Source organism: Orbicella faveolata, unplaced genomic scaffold, assembly GCF_042242905.1.
Source record: "Orbicella faveolata isolate gen_17 unplaced genomic scaffold, um_ofav_v1 contig_48, whole genome shotgun sequence".
NCBI lineage: Eukaryota > Metazoa > Cnidaria > Anthozoa > Scleractinia > Merulinidae > Orbicella > Orbicella faveolata.
Genome location: NW_028301578.1, coordinates 9147512 through 9167500, shown reverse-complemented (window position 1 = coordinate 9167500; position 19989 = coordinate 9147512). Strand labels below are relative to the sequence as shown.

At 37.2% G+C, this 19989-nt stretch overlaps 4 protein-coding genes and 1 long non-coding RNA gene across 7 annotated transcripts; 2 read left to right on the top strand and 3 right to left on the bottom strand.

Moving 5' to 3' along the window:
* Positions 1–3196: 3196 nt before the first annotated feature.
* LOC149096425 (uncharacterized) lies at positions 3197–5663 on the top strand. The gene is made up of 5 exons (XM_089281241.1): positions 3197–3339; positions 3461–3585; positions 3831–4177; positions 4656–5008; positions 5276–5663. The coding sequence occupies exons 1-5, from the start codon at positions 3237–3239 to the stop codon at positions 5605–5607; spliced, it is 1260 nt and encodes a 419-aa protein (XP_089137367.1). The 5' UTR covers positions 3197–3236; the 3' UTR covers positions 5608–5663.
* On the bottom strand, positions 5539–8003 carry LOC149096424 (uncharacterized). Its single transcript, XM_089281242.1, has 2 exons — positions 7379–8003; positions 5539–6716 (listed from the first exon to the last, which is right to left on the bottom strand). The coding sequence occupies exons 1-2, from the start codon at positions 7677–7679 to the stop codon at positions 6538–6540; spliced, it is 480 nt and encodes a 159-aa protein (XP_089137368.1). The 5' UTR covers positions 7680–8003; the 3' UTR covers positions 5539–6537.
* A 4054-nt stretch (positions 8004–12057) lies between these two features.
* Positions 12058–19828, bottom strand: LOC149096421 (uncharacterized). Of its 2 annotated transcripts, none has more exons than XR_016204530.1 (2): positions 19734–19828; positions 12058–14891 (listed from the first exon to the last, which is right to left on the bottom strand). It is a non-coding gene; the product is annotated as an uncharacterized LOC149096421 (long non-coding RNA). The 2 variants fall into 2 exon arrangements; XR_016204531.1 differs by lacking the exon at positions 19734–19828 and adding an exon at positions 16071–16236.
* Positions 16285–17487, top strand: LOC149096423 (uncharacterized). 2 transcript variants are annotated; one of them, XM_089281055.1, is made up of 2 exons: positions 16285–16541; positions 17030–17487. In XM_089281055.1, the coding sequence occupies exons 1-2, from the start codon at positions 16430–16432 to the stop codon at positions 17302–17304; spliced, it is 387 nt and encodes a 128-aa protein (XP_089137181.1). In that variant the 5' UTR covers positions 16285–16429; the 3' UTR covers positions 17305–17487. The 2 variants fall into 2 exon arrangements, with proteins under 2 accessions (XP_089137181.1, XP_089137180.1); XM_089281054.1 differs by having other exon boundaries at positions 16285–16634.
* Positions 18321–18826, bottom strand: LOC149096422 (uncharacterized). Its single transcript, XM_089281056.1, has one exon. The coding sequence runs from the start codon at positions 18809–18811 to the stop codon at positions 18497–18499; it is 315 nt and encodes a 104-aa protein (XP_089137182.1). The 5' UTR covers positions 18812–18826; the 3' UTR covers positions 18321–18496.
* Positions 19829–19989: the final 161 nt, after the last annotated feature.

Genomic DNA, 19989 nt, shown 5'->3' with positions numbered 1-19989 from the left:
TATGTTCTCAAACATTTATCAATCTTAAACATATTTAAAAACTATAGAGTTATTGTTTGAGTTCGATGTACGCTTTCACACGAAAGTGCGGTGGAAGTACAATTTGTCATGTTTACTGACTGTACAAAACACACATCGGCGGGCGCTCTCATTCATCGACAACAGAGAATTTACTGGATTTTTACACGAATAAAACTGAGCAGTATCTACGGACGAAAAGTTATTGGGCCTTGATGAAACATCAAGCGTTGCTCACAATTCAAGCGAAACTCAAACTAGCAATTATTTTGTTTTACTTTTCGGTCGCGATAGACTGACAAATTCCTCGAAAGCGTGTGGCAAGAGGAGCTAGGAAACTATGAAGTCCTGAAGCTCTGCTATATCTAAATATATCCTGCTAGTTTTTCGCTGTGTAGTGGAAAAGCTGTTAATCTTCAACATATGTGAAATTCAAAGTGGAGTAATGTATAGCTCATGTGAAAGAAGCATCCGTCAGAACACAACTTGGTCAGCGATATATGTAAGCTTACAGCGGAACATACCTAAATTCGACACTGTCTTACTTCACTCAGACTTGAGCAGCTCACGACGAAAATACTTAAGCAAAATTCCAACAGACGTAAACGCGTTGAGTTGTGGGCCAAAAACATGAAAAATGTCGGGAATTTCGGAAGCCATTTCCCCCGCGCGACATCCGCAAATATCCTCGCAGCATGTACGCGCGTGTGCCGCAGGCGATGGCGCAATTTGTTCTAAAAATAGAATTATTGCCCCATATCATGGGGACAACCCCAATACTAGAAATGGCGCGCGCTTACGGTCTCCGTCCCCGATTATGGCTCCTGTTCAAATATAAATACTAACATTAGAATAACACTGACAAATTTATCAACTCTAAAGTGTTCTGATCTATGAACTGTTGTTTTCCTATCTGTCATGCAGTAGGAAAGGAATGCCTCTGTTATACAAGGGAGGAGAGTTTTTTCAAGGGGGTTAGCCTTAATATTATCATTATGTGAGAGGGGGGGAGGGGGGTTGAGATGGGGGCATGACTTAGTTTTGGGGTATATTGCATCTATTTCTAAGCCCCCCTCCCCTTCCCCTTCCAGGTAATTATTGCACAGTCTCTAAGGCCCTAGTTCGAGTTCTTTTTCCCCTAACAGCTACTTAACAATTAGACCCGTAGCCCGCAAGGGCTACGGGTCAATAGCTCATAAGGGGAAGCCGAATGGGCTGTTCAACCGTGGCCCTTGAGGGCGACGGGTCTAATTGTTTTAGTATCACCCAACTAGTCGGACAGAAAAGACAATAATAAAATTAGCAAATGCAAGTTGAAGAAATATTTATTTGGAAAAAGCGTCACGCTCGATCGCGCCAATTTCGTTACTCGAGGACTATTACTAATAGACCTCTCGTAGCGTAGCCAATTAAAATGGAGGATTTGCATTAGTCCACTAGTGGGGCGATTCTAACAATCATTAGACGCTTTTAATAAGGTGATATGTGGTGCTAACAAGCCGAGAACCATTTAAAACATGTGTAAGATAGCATTTACTATAAGTATTCACCTTTGTGGATGAGTTTCTCACGTAATTTACGCGAAGTAGACAAGATTTGAGTTTAACACTAGTACCGCTGAATAGAAAGACTCAAGAGGGAATGTCCACTAAGGAAGAGCCAGTCGTGGCACATAAAAAAAAAAAATAATAATAATAATAAAAAAATAAAAAAGATTAAAATTTTTCATATTCCCCCAGAGATAGCCTAAGGGAAGCCTAGAAACGTGCTGGGATTTTTTCTTGAATTATTTTTCTAAACCTGCCAAAAAAAATCCCAAATTCGTTACGGTCCCAGGTCTGGTCAAACACACGCAAAATTTAGTGACTAATACCTTATCATAAACTTCGCTCTGTTTAATCTGCATCACAACAACACTCCAGTTTGAGCCTGGAAACGTATTGTTGAGGTGTTTACAAGTCTTCTGAGGCCAAGTATACTTTTGAGGGTTATTTGTCAAGGTCACGACGAGCCGCCTAAAATCACTAAAATTCGCTTCCTCAAAATTCTTAATCATGCACACTTTTTCAATCGGCAAATTCGCTACCCGGTAAGACACTGTAACAACTAAAATCCTAACATTTCGAAAGAAGACATTTCATTGTAAAACCTGGTATAAAAATTATTTTCGGGCTTTTCATCAGCGCTGAGTACTAACGCTCTCAAAATCGTGATAATCACAACACTAACCTGCTACAAACGAAAACAATAGGCAAGTGCCTGTGACCAGATAATCAAAAGGAATGTGAAAATTAAATGTCTCTCTGCATTTGATTTTCTCGGTATCTGGACTTGCACTAAGGCAGAAAAGTCGTATTGAGCTCACCCTCTCTACAATATTACAATCAAATATTAGGTACTGGTGTATTCAGAATCCTACACGATAACGATGAGTGTACTACGTGGCCATTTCAAATTTTGATGTTGTTATTCAAAATGTATTCTGAAATTCGCCTGAATTCACTTTTGCCTTCTGTTATAATCTTGCCTCGATTCCGTGTTGACTTTCTGTCTTTTGCATTCTGCAATTATCTTGCCTCGATTCCATATTTATGTTCTGTCTTTTGCATTCTGCGATTATCTTGCCTCGATTCCGTGTTGGCTTTCTGTCTTTTGCCTTCTGTAATTATCTTGCCTCGATTCCATGCTTATTTTCTGGGTTTTGGATCAGTGTACCAGGTGGCCATTGCAATATATTCTATGTCCAAATTGGCCGGTTATATGCTGAAATTCTAATTTATTAATTGTTATTTTGTAGTCATGAAGTTCGATATTTTTGCCCGTATTTTGAGTTTCTTCGGATCGTCTTGCCTATCAAGCAATGATGTTATTACATCATTATCGTGATTGCTTCGTCTTCTTATCTTACTGTTATCTTTTTCTGTTATTTCTTATTCCGTACTAGTGACTCCCTTAGGTAAAGTCCCGTGATTTTATTTATTCCTTGTTTTTTCTTTATATTGTACTTGTAATTGGTGGGTGAATAGATTGTTACTACTCGACGGTGGTTTGTTTTCGGTCCTCTTCATCTTGATTTCGTATTTTTCATTCCTCATTTTGCAAGTATGTTGCCTCGATCCCAGTGCAAAGTGGGGACGAGGTTGCTCGAGAGGAGACTGAACCTGAGATCAGGTGCTCATAAATAGGGCGGGCATTTTTGAAAAGAAAATTGGCCCAAAATGAATCTAGACGAAATCGTTGAAGAGGAGTTCATACGAGACCTCGTTAAAAGGAAGTTATCCTACCAAGCTATAAGTGAAAGACTTCAAGCACTCTATCCTGGTAGGTTTAGCGTGTTTAGCTGGAGTTTTTAACGCCGGTTTATTCAGGTCTTGATTTATCAGTTTGAACCAATTAAACGTGTAATGTTATGTTTATGTCAGCTCTTTGTTTTGATTGATAGAAGCACGGGGACTTAGTTCAAGAAGTATCAGAAGATACTGTAAGAAGAGAAACATAAATGTTTCAGCTTTACGCTGGGTTTCAGAGGAATGTCTGGAGGAAATGGTCGTAAGAAACATCGAACAGGTACCCGTATATTTACGTACTTATTCGGTTTACTATGCTTTAACCCAACAACGAAGATTAACACGGACCTCATGTGATTTGCGCTACGAATTTGTCTTACTTCTTCCCCGTACATTAGCTATGTTATCCCTCATCCCCTCCCCATCTTCCCTCCCCACTCACACCCCTCATGCCCTTAACTTGCTTTAGCCCTCACCCCCTACCCTTCACAACTTATCCCAAATAGTGTGTATTTCGATCCACAGTATGGACATACATATGGGCGACGCATGATGCAGGGCACCCTTCGATATCAGCTGGAACAAGGTTCACGCGGTCGTGAAATCAGTCAGCGGCGAATATCAAGTATGCTGAGAATAGTTGCTCCCAGCGCCCACAACGAAAGGGCACATGACCTACTAGATAGAACAAATCCAGTTCCATACTATGCACCATATTTTGGCTATAAGTTGCATATGGACCAAAATGAGAAGTTAGCCCAAGAGTTTGGGGTCACCCTCGTCCATGCCCTGGATGGCTGTAGTAGGATGGTCCTTGGATTTATTACAATACCTAAAAAGAACCCTGTGCTTATCTACCAATATCTATTTCGGTAGGTGCTCCTTTTAGACCTTCTTCAGATCAAAACATGTCCTAAAGATTAACTTATCAGATCTGAATTATTTTCACCAACAATTTTATGATCCAATCTCTCAAAAGCTAAAAACAATTCAAAATTATAGCTCTCCCTATCATTGGATTGTACCCTCCCCTTCTGCACCTGGAAGATATACATGTATGAATTTTACATCTCTTTGTATAAATCCAAAAATAATTATGAGGTATCCCAAAAAGTAAACCCAACATTAAAAAGACTTCTTCATGATCAGGTAGTCTTGCAGTACTTCATAAGTGACTGGGCCTGGGTTATAATTTATTGGAGAGATCTTTCATTTTCTTTCAAAGCTTTTTAAAAGCTCATGCTGGATTGGTTGGTAACTCAACTGGGGGTGATATTGTTTCGCATGATTTCAAACCTTTTCCTTTTAACAATCCCCCTTGCTGACTAGTTTTCATTTTATCTAATACAGGCCTCTTCTGCTTCAGTTTGGGTTATTTGATCAGGTGCGTGTTGATCATGGCACAGAGTTCTGTCTCTGCATCTTTGTACAGGAGCTACTCAAGAATAGACGTCATGATAACAGCAGGGCCCCTTGGAGGCAAACAACATCCACCAAGAATTACAGGGCAGAGAGGCTTTGGCCAAAGGAAAATTCCAGAGTAAACTATCCGCTTAAAAAGGCACTCTGCATTATAAAAGAGCAAGAGATCTTCAACATGGAAGATCCTATGGTTAGTTTTGCTGTATCCTGGCTGACCATAAATGTCAGCAAAGTGGGATCTGAAAACTTTGTTAATTCTTGGAACCATCACCGAATTCCAGGTGAGTGGTGGTATTTCATGTCAGAAAGTCATGCACTTTGAACTTCACTGAAACCACAAGTAACCATAACAATACAGCATTGTTATCTACAGAAGTATTTGGCTCAAAATGTGTTTCAAACAAATAAGCAGCTAGAGTGAAAGGGTACATTATAGCCACATTACGCGTTGTGGCTCGAGCATCAATGTGGAATGTAGCAATTCATTGGTATATTCTGAATGTATTTAATGGCTTACACACTAGAAAACATTTCCTTCTCATTTACAGGACCCAAAGGATGTATACCCATTGAGAAAATGAGAGGGACAAATCAGGCTGTGCCATTGGAACCACTTTTGATTCCTACAACTCCAGAGGCTGTACGAATGTATGAAGAACGAGGCGGAAGGCTGAATACTGACCCCAGCATTGGTTATGATCCAATCGCATGCTATGATCACCTTCAAGAGTCAAGGGAGCATTTATTTCTTTCTCGAAACTCCTCTTTTGCAAGCATATTTTGTGATGTTGTTCATGACAGGATTGACACATTTGTTACTGCAATTAAAAGTTTTATTGAAATAACAGAATTCCTTGCCCAAACAGAGGCCACTTCATAACTGGAGAACTAAAACATTAACTACAAGTTGAACTGCAATCAAAAAGAAAATATAAACTTTTTTCCATAAAGTAAGAGTAACTGATAATTAGTAATTTCAGTCAATGCCCGGCACACACAAGTTAATCAACAAAGGCATTAAAACTCCAAATGTTGTTCCAGGCTTATCTGCATATCCTAATGAAATATCAACAAACTATTATAAGCTATCAGTAACACATGTATAGAAATTAAAGAATTTCATTGTCCACATCTTCCTCATCCTGCACATCAATCTTTGCTTCCCGTAAGGCTGAAGTAACAGAAAAGTCAGGAATCCCTAAGATTCCAGCTAGTCCACTGACTTTCGGTGGCTTCCTCAGTTGTGGATCAGGCAGGCTAACCCTGCACAGAGGGCAATCCTCTATTTTGGATGCACATAAAAAACAGCCTATTAGCTGGCCACAGCCAGTCACACAAAAATACATTACTGCAGCACTGGTTTGTTGGCAGATGACACAGGTAAACACCTGCTTAAGCTTTTTAACTTCCTTGTTTGATTCTATATTATCTTTAATTTCAAGGAACATACTCTTTATCTCAGACATGTCTCCTGTTTGAGCCTATGGAGGTTAAAAAGAATAAAAAATGCATCTTAGAGAATTAGTTTGGATTTTTAATATTTTTGTACTGAATTTTAGAAATTATATTAGGCTTCAAATAGAAATAAAACGATTTCAGAAGCTGCCATTTTAATCACATTTCTCTCGATTTTTCTTAATTGTATTTCTAATTCATGTGCTCAAGAGTTGGAGATGTGGTCGTGTGACCTAAAGAAATCCTGAAAAGTATGTTTGAATTTTTTTTTTTACTAATGACTATTTTTATTAAACTCAGAATAGTATAAAGATACACCTACATGTATGATTCCTTGAAGAATACTTACAGAGTTCTATGAGAAGAAATGATGTTGTTCTTCAGGAACTGTTCCCTGCCTTGCTTCATCTTCCTCCCCCTCATCAAGAGTGTAAAGACCAGTGTTAAGAGCTTGCCAGACTCCTGGTTTCCACTTTTTGAATGTATGCTGTGATATCACACGAAATGTTCGCTGAGATGTCCAAAACTGTTCTTCTGCATAGGTGAGAAAAACTTTTCAGAGTATGCAACTTTTTGCACCAAAATTAAAATAGCTATTGACAAATAAACACGGTCACACCAATTCTTTATGTAAATAGTTAGCAATGCAGCTTGATAAGGTTATGACAAGGAACCAATGCACATTTTCAGTAGTTGGCAGTGACATGTGGCCTGCAGAACACCTACGTATGATGATGATATATGCATGATTTTTTGAGCAATAAAGAGCAGTACTAGCAGACCTGGGTGAAAGGGGATACTACTACTACTACACCACCACCACCAACAACACCATCACCACCAAAGACAGGGAGAGAAGCACCACAAAATAATGTCAAGAAGCAGGAATCATGGGTCGAGGGAGTGAGTTCAAACTGCCCTGTCATTTCTTTTCCTGTCATTAGAGAGCCATAGAGAAAAACTCAAGCCACAGCATTGCCCCAAACACTGACAGCTTTTTCTCACTTTGTTAAATAGTGAAATACAGTTTTAGTTTAAATTAGTTCCTGTCCGTGAAAGGAAACTTTATTTTTCTACCTACAATACCCTGGTTCACTGGCAAGAACAAAACCAAAACTCCCTTCAGTGTCATTGCACCACAAGATAAGTCCATTGTGACTGTAAGGGTGCAAATGAAACAAAACTGAAGAACTTACTTCTTGTCTCAGAGGAATCCATGATAGGTTGCCCCCTTGCATCCACCACTACCAGTCTTACCACCTCTCCTTGATCCCGCAGCTCTTGTTCCACAGCGCTACAGATGATTGGTACAGACAACTGACCAAACTTCTCAGAGACTTCACTCAAATTGATTGAAATTGGGAAGACTGTCACCATTTGGCCCTCATCATCAACAGATGAAAAAGTGAAGTCCTTCACAAGGCTCGCTGTTTTCTTTTTCTTGTTCTTGATAAAAGCAAGACCCGGTGCTGGTCTTTTCCCAAAGCCAGCACCCATCCCTGATGGTCCTGCAGGAACAAATTTACTTCCGCTTGGGGTTGGTTTGCGAGGGAATGAGGGAGTGCTGTAGCTAGCAATAACAAAAGACAACAGTCAGACATATGTAATATACACAACTTTATTTCAACTCAGATTTAAGAGTAGCACATGAACATTATATCGTCGAGAAAATAAATGAATAAATAAATGAATGAAATACACAAAAGTACATTGATGATGTCTGTGAATTATGTGAATAAGTAAACTAAGAAACAACACTGGATGATATTATATCAGAAATTAGAGATAAATAAATATTACTCTTTAAAAAAAGATAAACATGTAGCTGTTAGCTGTCCTTGATTGAGCAGTTAACATGTTCTAAAATTTCGGAGCAGAAAATTTAAAGGAATGTTTTTCATAAAATGTCAAACGCCCGTACTTGATTACCTAGCGCATAAAGGTCGAGAAGAAAGCTCGAGAGGAAGGGATAATGAACGATACGGAAACAAAATTACTTAATACGTACCGAAAGCCAAAGGTAGAGGGCGCAAATTCTTCCTCGTCTTGATATTCTTCAGCACTAAATGCGATGACAGTGGCATTCGTTATCCCGGGTGGTAATAAGAACTTCCCATTTGACGAAGGCCATATATTCTCAATTTTGCCATTTCTACTCACTTTTAAGTGTAAACCGTTCTCGTGGACATTAAGAAATCGAGCTATCGTTGATTTGTAAAGGCTTGACGCCGTTAAACCGACTGTTTTTCCTTCGAAATCCAGCGAGACAAGATCCGCCATGCTGTTTAACCCGCCTTTTTAGTCACGTGACATTTTCCCGCCAAAAGAGTATGCGAGGTTGAAAAAATAACCAAGCTGGGTATGGAATTGAGGCAACAGAAGGCAGAATACGAACAACGGAATTGAATTCTTAATTAGGTAAATAAAATAGACATGGAATTGAGGTAACATAATTACAGAAAACAGAATACCAAAAACGGAATTAGGTAAACAAATTAGACCTGGAATCGAGGCAACAAAATTACAGAAGTCCAGAATAGTCTACAAAAACGGAAAATTAGACATGGAATCGAGGCAACATAATTACAGAAGGCGGAATATGGAAAACGGAATGGACATGGAATCAGGGCAACATAATTACAGAAGGCAGAATACGAATAACGGAATACTGCCGTTAGGTACACAAATTAGACATGAATGGAGTTGAGGCAACACAATTACACAGTGCAAACTTCACGGATGGTACAAAAGCAATGAAATCTAAACAATATTGTTTTTAGAAATCAGAAATGGCCAAATGTAACGATTGTGCAATATGAAATCGAAGAAGGAAACGTATACTAAGAATGAAGGCGTCAAATATCCGCATGGCATCATATAACTGAAGGAACTTAATTGCAAAAATAGAAAAAAAAAAAAAGGAAATCTGTGATGGCCGTTACCGAATAAAGACAACAGTCTGCCCATCGCAACAAAGTGATAACAACTTTAAGAATGTCAATAAATATAATAAGAAATTAAAAGGGATAAATAAGGACGAAATATTCAACTGAGTCCGAGATAATCCACCACATTTTGTCCAATCCCTTGTTCTTAAACAGCAATCCATAAAAGTGGTGAGGCCTTCCAACTTCAGACCCTTGCTTGGTTAAGCGAAATACTTATGTGCTGTTCTCCTAGCTCACGCTGCATGCTGAAATGTAAATTTGGCGTCCGCTGTCGACCTAATTCATCTGTCACGCAATGGTCACTTGATAGGATTTTGTCACGCGTTGCCAAAAGTGGATAAAAGAATAATAAATAGAAAGATTTCATAAGACTTTCAAAGCAAACAATTTTTATTTTAAAGTTCAAAGGATCCAAACGAGACCGTAAAATATCGCGCGGAAATTTTCCTGACAGAGAAACTGGGTTTTTTTGTGTATGTGTGTTTTGGGCTCGGGACGGGAGGGGGCGGGGGAGGAATTGGGATTACTCCCTTATATGGGCTATCAGAGGTATGTGCCGCCCCAAAGAGTATGGCTTTTGAGCTGTTTGTGTCTGAAAAAGGTGCAGTTTTGGACCATATTGGCCTGAAATAGGGTTGATGTTTCACTCAGGCTTTGGCTTTGAGTATTCTGTTTACAAGGAAGCGATTATTTCCGCATTAACATTGACAAATTTTTTGTCCTTCTCAAATGTTTTCGCAGATGAGGCCTTTTTCTGGTTTGCCGTGTACTAAGTTTATAGGTCTGAAAATTGGGTATCGACTTTCCCCTCCTGGGGACTGGGAAGGGGGATTTTGGAGTTGTGTGACGTATCAGTCTAATTATTTCATGTGATAGGTCAATGCCGAATGATGTATCGTATACCGTCATGATATGTACCCATTTTGTTATATAACCACAATATTTATAACTATTAATGAAATTTTTGGCAAGTTTATTACGTACCGTCAGCGGAAAAAATCCTGGGCAATTTTAGGCGAAAGTTGAACTTGCTTACAGGCATGCGTTGAAAGGGTAAATGGACTTCACGTTTACCTGCTAGTGCAAACTAGCTGCAGTCCGTGTAACGAATGACGTACGATCAATTTGTGTTGGCTGCCGATGGGCGGAAACCTTCCGCGGACTTGCCTGTAAATATTGATTTCGACTAAAGGGAATGCAGGCTATCGCAAGCCCTTACGTCTACTAGCGACTCCGTTTGACCAATACTTCAGGTCTTGAGAAAAAAAAAAAAAAAAAATCAGTCTCGCGATGGAACTGATCTCACTGCCAGAATCGATAAAGATTGTAGCGTATTCATAGCCAGCTAAAATTTTCCAAAAAATTGAGCCGGGTGGTCCTGAATCTGCCTCCACCATTTTTGTAAACTTACCAAAAACGTAAAACTTGACATGCTGATTAGAATTCGATTAGAAAAGGTTGCATGAGTCGGTCTTAAGTTACAAACCCATTAAAAAATGTACAATTAAGGGTGCTTCAAATGGGTTATTCGTTTGCATCACGAAAATGGCCACCACTTGCTCACCAATGTTTGGGCATTTGTTTTATACCATTATTGTAGCATCGATGGGAGGCGGGTGGCCACATGCTGGATCGAGCGGTCCGGATTTGAGCCCTGGCCGGAGATATTGTGCTGTGTTCTTGGGTAAGCCACTTTACTCTCACAGTGCCCCTCTCCAACCGGATGTATAAATGGGTACCGGCAAACTTAATGCTGGGGCTAACCCTGCGATGGCCTGGCATCCATCCAGTGGGGAGTAGAAATACCCTTAGTCGCTTCTTGCTACAGAAACCGGGATAAGCTCCGCCCTCAAGCCACTAGGTTCGTATTCAGTGTTGCGGGACAGATATTAGAGCTCTGGGAGGACTTCGACAAGGAATGTCGACGTCTCAATTTTCGTCACAACTCTTTAATCACTGTGGTTTGGCTGGATCAAATCAGATCACTAAGTGAAGCTTACAAATAAAAGACGCTATGTATAATAAAGCACGTTCCTGGTCTACGATGTTCTCTGATTGGTTAAGGTAAACCATGCGTCCTCTTGTGATTGGTTAAACTTAGCTGTTTTGGAATTCTAGCCGAACCTAGTAACGACGGTGTTCTTTAATCTGCCTGAACCATGTTCCTGGTTTAGCCAAGAAAAACCTGTATAACTTCCAAACTGGACGATTCACTTAAAAGGTTGGCAAAGGCTAACTTGAGTTTCGGTTTCCTATTAAAAACTAATCTTGATCCATCAAAGGAGAAATTCTTAAAAATGCTGCAAAACGTTACGTGGGATACGAAAACAAACCATGCCACTGTGGATTATCTCCCTATAAAGAAAAAATATTCTTAAAACGCTAAAAGATGAAATTCACGCTATGAAATGTCTCCGTCTTGTAAATATATTTTTTAATAATGAAATGACTTAGAAAGAGAAATGCTTCTTGGTTCTTGTACACTAAATACGTGACAATTTTATCAGTTTACTCACATCTCGCGGGGCGCGTGACACAAAGCATGTTATCGATAGCTTGCTTTACACAGCTAGTTACAACAATAAGGTTATTTACTGAGAGAACCCTTACCAAACCTAACACTATTTTAAATGTATTTAAATACTATTTTTAAAAACTGTTTTAAACCTATTTTATGAAATAGATTAAAAACAGGGCGAAAAGTGTATTTTTAACGTAGTTTTAGACTGCTTTTAATGGTGTTTAAACCTGTTTAAAACACTATTGAAACAAAGTTTGAAATGTATTTTGAAAAGCTTTTAAAAATATAGTTAAAATTCCAAAACTCGAAATCCTTTGCTAAGTTTAAAAATATAATTAAAATAGTCTGTAACTACTTTAAAAATCTCTCGAGGAACACAGCATTCGGAATAAAAACAGGGCACAAATCGTTTTAAAAACAGCTTTTAATCTGCAAGACTATTTTAAAACTAGTTTAAATGACAATTTTAAAAGTATTTTGTACAAAGCAGGTTTAAAATAGGTGCAAAATTAGATTTTTAACATATTTTTCGACTGATTTTAAAGGTGTTAAAACCTGTTTAAAACACTATTGAAATCCACTGTCTCAAAACATATTTCAATAGTACTTTAAACAGTTTAAAAATTAAAGTGGATCATACATGTACATGAAAAAAAATATGTCAAATACAATATAAATATATGAAAGTAGCTTTAAAATAGTCTAGAAATGGCATACAGTAATATAGTATAAAACAGCATAAAAATAGCACAAAATAGTATAAAAACAGTATGAAAATACTGTAAAAATAGTATAAAAATAGTATTAAAATAGTTCAAAAATAGTGTCAAAACAGCATAACAATAGTGCCAAAAAAATCTTAAACTTACATGTAACTTTGCTCTAGCTGTGAACAACACATGACATGCTAGAAGTAAGTGTAGGGCAAACTCAAGCTTGATGGGGGTGCTTGGCTCTACTTCTTTCTTTACTTGTATAATCAATGTATGTAGCTCTACACTTACTGTATCTGTATATGAAAAGCTGTAATAACACTTGAGCCTGCGATAATATTTTTTTTTGTCTACTGTACATGTATAAAAGGCTAAAAGTTACTACAGTTTTAAAAACCAAAACATTTTTGAGTGTACGGCCATCATCAGTGGTACATAGTTTCTTTGTTAAGAAGAATTGCAAACAATGTAAAGGAGTCAAAGGAACATGCATGTATCAATACCAATTGAGAACTTGAGGCTAAGGGTCCATTACTTAGTATAAAACATCTTCTATATCACTCATTTTAAGACTAAATACAGGTTATTTAATTGTACTGGTATGCTATGTCTGCAGGGCTGTCATTAAGGGTTGTAAGCCGTAACACCTGTTATGGCTGAGTATGCCTGATTTTCCCTTGATGCTACAGGTGAAATTCCCTGTTGTTTAGAGAAATCACCCACAAAGTAACAAATTTGCTATGGGTGTGGAGAATAAGGCTACAGGTGACTAAAAAATTAATTACAACCCTGGTCTGTACATGGGAACTATATACATTGTAAAGGTACATGCAGTACATGCATCAATCACTTCTAATCAAGGGACCCTTAGGCCAATTTAGAGGGTACAACTCATTATGTGTGACTTTTGTAAATTTAGTAGGTGATGATCATGTTGTGCAAAGGTTTTGTTCATCTTTCATCACTGAGCAATGTCTGAGGCTGCAACTAAATCCTGCATCATTTATGTGGTCCATGTTACAGTTGCAAGCAAGTTGTGGGTTTGATTTTGAGTCATGGACTTGTTTTATGTACATGTACAAGTGCATGTAGCAATTAAAGCTGTACCATCTTATTGGGCCTACAGATATTCAGACTATGAGTAGTCCCGGTCTCTTTCGCTTAGTCTATTGTGTGTGATGCAAATGAAAACAGTGAGAAAAATATGTTGATTTTCTTTTGTGTCACGCATGATACATAGACTAAGGGCCTCTTCGTATGAGCGAGGTAACTGGCCAAGTGCTGTGTTGCAAAAGCGAAGCTATTTTGCCTAAAAAGTTTCGTCCTGGTTACCCGGGCTGGAGCGTTCATATGGGAAAATTTTCATCCTGGTCACTGAGATCTTGGACGCAAAAACTGAGATCTCAGTAACCGGGCCAGCCTGGCTTCTCATACATATATGAACACATCAAAATTTTTACGAAGGAAAGAGTGGCGAGGTGAGATCTCAGAAAATGAGCCAGGCTGGTTGACCGGGCTCATATGAAGAGGCCCTATGCCAAAGAGGGAATACTCGTAGTCTTAGCAAGCAGGGCAGGGAAAAACCACATCCCATTGCCTGGGGCAAGTAAATTTTGCTCTTGGGCAAGTGAAAATGGAAGTTTGGAGGTCTGGTCAGGTGGGCAAGTAAAATTAGCCTCAGTACATATAATCTTGTGAATGATAATTTCCAATCAAAGCCTATTTCAAAACTTAAGACTGCAAGATGAGCAAAACAGTGAGTTGAAAGCATGGATTAATTTAAAATCCAAGCATACTTTGTATCTGACACAACAATTGTCACTGTTGGTAGTTTCTTTCACCTAGTTTCATAGTGCCAGTAAACTCATTTTGTTATAGTCTATCACTGAATATAGACAGCAACTAGTAAAGGATGTAGTTGATAAGGCACGAACCCTACATGCCCATTGGGCATTAGTAATATTTTAGTGGAGCCAACTGAAAACTAAAATATACTGGCCCACTGGGCAGCTAGATTTCATTTTTTTTTTCTGGCCCTGGCAAGATGAAGCTTAAAAAACCAAAACCACTTGCAGTAAGTTATAGGGAACCCAAGCTGTCACAAGTCAAGGTCATGTGCAATTTGAGGTAAAGTTTTACAAAGACCACAGTATTCAGTCATGAAAGAATTAATTAATGCATACCATGTTCCCCTTGAAATAAACTTTGTAGCCGCAGTGTATGTAATATATGATCGATAATATTATTATTTACAAGTTAACAAAAATTATCCCATCAAGTTGTAAGGTTCATTCATTTCCAACAAGAAACAACTGTACTTTCACTGATGTGGCATGACTGTAGTAGCTACATATAGCTTCCTTTCTAACCCTAAATTTAGTTATTTCCTCCTTTAAAAATTTACCAACGATTGCAGAATTGCCGCAATAACTTTGTAACCAGAAGGCAGTTGAAAGACCCCTATCAAACTCACAGAGACTTTGGCCCTAACAGGGCAGCACCACTCTCCATCTCCTGTTTCTCAAAGCTGAAAATAAAAACAAAATTATTTACTGCATTGTTTAGTTATTGCAGGGTTTAATATTTTAGCCTCCATGTATGTTTTGTTATCATGTTAAGTCTATAAAGTTGCCTTTCCACTTGAAGAAAAACAAACTGTTCGATTCAACTTCCACAGCTCGCACTTTAATTTCCCTACGAAGAGATCGATCAGTTTATGCCATGTCAAGATAGTAAAATGATCACAATGGATGAGTAATTTACGGCTGCACAAAAATGGCATACACAGTTGCAAACATATAACTGCCATATTATGGTTGCCGAAAAGTAGCATAATTTGACAAAAAAATATTTTCATTCGGTAAATGACACATTTTTATTCGCTAAAAATATTTTCATTCGATAAATGACATATTTTTATTTGCTAAAAATATTTTCATTCGACAAATGACATATTTTTATTTGCTAAAATAATTTTCATTCGATAAATGACATTTTTATTTGCTAAAAATATTTTCATTCGATAAATGACATATTTTTATTCGTTAAAATATTTTTATTGGATAAATGACGTATTATTCGTTAAAATATTTTCATTCGATAAATGACATATTTTTTATTCACTAAAAATATTTTCATTTGATAAATGACATATTTTTATTCGTTAAAAATATTTTCATTCGATAAAAATATATTTGTTCGATAAAACCATTTCCATGCTCCTTTTTGCATTCGATAAAAACCATTTTTATTCGATGTGTTTTTTATTTGATAAAAATATGCTTTCGATAAAGTCACGTGACCCAAGGAGGCATGGCCACAAAGCATTACGGCACGGTTACAAAGCTTCCCCGCCATCGGCCATTTTATGTTGTCAAAATGCAGAGGATGGATGGAAGCAGGGAATTAAATCGCTCGATCATACGGAGTGAAGTGAGGCAGGCCATCAGTGAGTACTTTGCCACCAGAAATACTGGAAAATAGTCCTCAGGCTGCACCGAGTGAGTGCCAATGTAGTAATTTTCAAATTATACCTTAAATAAACAAATAAACAGTCACCCGTCACAAAAAGCCTTTGAGAAGAGTCCACTCTTAACAAACTAATGCTCAAGGAAAACGCTGATATCAATGCAAAACACACTACACTGTGAACACGACAGATTAGACGTGAAATCCTGGCACATGTACAGATCTAAACGCTACTAACCACAAAGGCAAGGCTTCCTCTCCTTTTATCCTGTAATAGACTCGAAGGCCTGATACATTTCTGTTGATTGTCACTCAAACACCTGAGGAAACCTGAGACGTTGGATAAATTAAAAAGCTAGTTGTTTTAACTTTAATTAAAAAAAACATTTATGTTTAGGTGCTTAGCAAAGATGACCTGGAGGAACTCACCGCCGATGACAGAGAGAAATTGGAAGAAAATATTGTAAGCCATGGTCTCAGTGATGTGCCACTTACCAAGCTGAACAAGGACAGGGCAATCAAAGACATTATGACAACAGAGGTTATCATCACAAGGACCCTGGCAATGGACTCTTTTTTTAAAGGACTTCAGACTGTATGGAATTAGGAAGAATACTGCGGGAAAACTCAAGCATTTCTAAGGAAGTGTTTCCAACCAAAGATGACGTTGACATTGATGCAACTATGGTGAATGAACGCATGAGGACAGGTATTTATGGTGAACATGACACCAGGGCTGCAGAACAGAAGTTAGCATGTGAATGGTTCTACAAATTCATTGATGAACCATCTTCCCTGAAAGGTTAGATATTGCCAAAAGTTAGTGAAGTGCACTGCATGACAGCATACATGTAAAATGTGAAGCTTAATACTAGATGAACAAAGCAATTTTTAGTCATAAAACAACGTATTTCCAACAAATTTCCTTAATAAGAAATAAATAACAAGCTTACTACGCCCTTCTTCAATTTGCACATGTACAGCACTTGCTGCAGTGTATTTCATTTTCATTCCGTTTTTGGTCAAGTATTTTTGTCTTTTCCACAGGATTTAGATGGATAAACCAATGATTATATTTGTCTCTGTTTTAGTTATTTTCAGTGGTAAGTCTGCTGAAATCTTCCAATGTCCATAGCAACTGAATGTATGCTTTTATATCCCAGTAGGTGTTTATTGTGAAATATGATTTTATTTCAGATGAAAACACAGGCAAGTCTTTTGTGAAAACCCTGGTAAGGTTTATTTCTGGTAGTACCCAGTTGCACTCCCACGATCAGTTTGAAGTGACATACAACAGTGATCCTTCCAAGAAACTACTTGAAGCCAGCACCTGTTTTTCTACTATTTCTCTACCAGTAGCCCACAGTTGCTATGAGGATTTCAAGCAATCTTGCCTAACAAGTCTCCTTTATGGTGGTGAAGGCTTTGGCAAATTTCAAGTGTCTAAAAATTTAACTAGAAACTTTTATTGACATCTTAAAAACCAAGGAAAATATTAACAAACTGTTTTGGTTTTGGTTATTTAAAAAATGGAAATTATGATTGAATAAGTTGTTATTGGTGTTCCATATTAATGTTGATAACCACTTGATAAAGCATGCCTGTTCTAAGTTCTATTATAATTAAACAAGATGCCCGTTGGGTTAGTTTATGCATGTAGTTGTATCAAAGTTGTAACGTTGAATCAATATTCCCTGTCATTGGTAAGTTTGTGGGCAATTAAGATAACTAAAAATATAAAATTAATGAAAATAATACTTCTAGTCACAAAGTATGCTCAGTTGAAACTGTTTACATAGAAAACCTGTATTAAAAGCTCCTGTTTTCATTTGAACTGAAAACACTCATGTTCAGTGGACTTTCTCAAGGCAAAACTGTTTCTTTATTGTAATGTTAGTTACTATTAGTGTTGCCATTGACAGGTGATACTTGAAATACATGTAAACTGTTACACTTTCTGCTCCTTTTTTCATACCCAACATTGATATTTTTTGATGGGAAATATCATGTACATGCTGGCTGTGGCTGGTACAAGAGTTTTAATGTGAGGTATATTCAGTCTGGACACCATTGAAAGCTTACTGTATATATTGTTTTTCCCATCCCCCTTTCTGCTGCCAATGAGGCCTGTGGGAATTCATGAAAATGCATGAAAACAATGTTTATAGTAGATAAGCTGAGTCCCAACAACTGCCTTTTATTGTGGAAGAAAAAAAGCATAAACAAGGATTTCATTAAAATTAGCAAATGAATGCTTTCAGTCTAGTTTGAAAGGAAAAGTACAGTAAAATTATCAACTTCGCTTAACATTGCTCAGAAACAGATGTAAATGTATGTGTTCTGTTTTAATTTTAGTCATCGTTTAATTTTTGTGTAACCAGTTCTAAGTATTATTTATTGCTTCAATCATGTTCATTTACATAACAATTTTCAAACAAGAAAAAATTGAATTCAGTTTGGTTAAAAAATTATGTCAATCAAAAATGAATTTATTTTAAACTTGAACAATTGTAGTTAGAATTGCTCCTTTTTATTTCAAGATTGCTTTTAGCACATAAAACGTGCCTTTTCCAAATTTTAGAAGCCTGCATTATACAGTTGAAGAACTTCAGCATGTTGCTGGTCTGTTATATGACTTACAGGTTGTCAAAGGAAAATTCAAAGTTACTCAAGCAACTCACGGTAAGCCTCAAGGGCACTCAAATATATGTCTATACCAAAGCTGCCAGATTCAGCCATTGGATTAATTAGCTCTCTGAATTCTTCGAACAATTCTTCTGGGAAAGGATTCTCAATCTCTTCAACTTCAACAGATCCATGTTCCTCCAAAGGAGATGGGCCCTCTGGGTCAGTACCATACCATTCCATCTTATCTTGGGTAATTGCCTCATTCTGCATTTGTCGATTAAGCATGCCATTGAACCACAGCCTCTCAGGTGACCAGTTGCATGGAGTGAGAACTCTGCACTGTGTTCGCATCTATCCACTTTGAAGCTCTGTAATCGTGCCGTAATGCTTTGTGGCCATGCCTCCTTGGGTAATGTGACTTTATCGAAAGTACATTTTTATCAAATGAAAAAAGCATCGAATAAAAATAGTTTTTATCGAATGCAAAAAGGAGCATGGAAACGGTTTTATCGAACAAATATATTTTTATCGAATGAAAATATTTTTAACGAATAAAAATATGTAATTTATCAAATGAAAATATTTTTAGCGAATAAAAATTGTCATTCATCGAATGAAAATATTTTAACGAATAAAAATATGTCATTTATCGAATGAAAATATTTTAACGAATAAAAATATGTCACTTATCGAATGAAAATATTTTAACAAATAAAAATATGTCATTTATCGAATGAAAATATTTTTAGCGAATAAAAATATGTCATTTATCGAATGAAAATATTTTTAGCGAATAAAAATATGTCATTTATCGAATGAAAATATTTTTAGCGAATAAAAATATGTCATTTATCGAATCAAAATATTCTTAGCAAATAAAAATATGTCATTCATCGAATCAAAATATTTTTAGCGAATAAAAATCTGTCATTTATTGAATGAAAATATTTTTAGCGAATAAAAATATGTCATTTACCGAATGAAAATATTTTTAGCGAATAAAAATATGTCATTTACCGAATGAAAATATTTTTTTGTCAAATTATGCTACTTTTCGGCAACCATACCATATAACCGATCATACATGTATATAGAACAGTACCTAATTATGTAGACTGGACGAAGAACAATTCAAAATTCAGATCTATGTTTCACAGGCAATCATCTAATTCGATAAAACAGCTGATGTGGTTACAGATATGTTACATGTATTTACACGTGCATGCATCTTTTCGAATGAAAGACACACCAAGACAGAAGATGGTCGGCTTACCTCCATTTCCTTGAGACATTACCAAGTTGAAGTCTACCAGAAAGATAAATCATGGTCGCTGCACCCACGAGTCATATGATTCGGTTCGGTCCCTTAACTTTTCGTCCAGTAAAAGGTAAAAAAACAAACAAATGAACTGTTGCACTGGTTTTAAACGACTGGAACGAAACCTCCGTCTTACACAGCAATTTTGAAATGGAAACAAGTCACGTGGTGATTCACATGATGTTTCATGCAATCACAGCTGACCAAAATG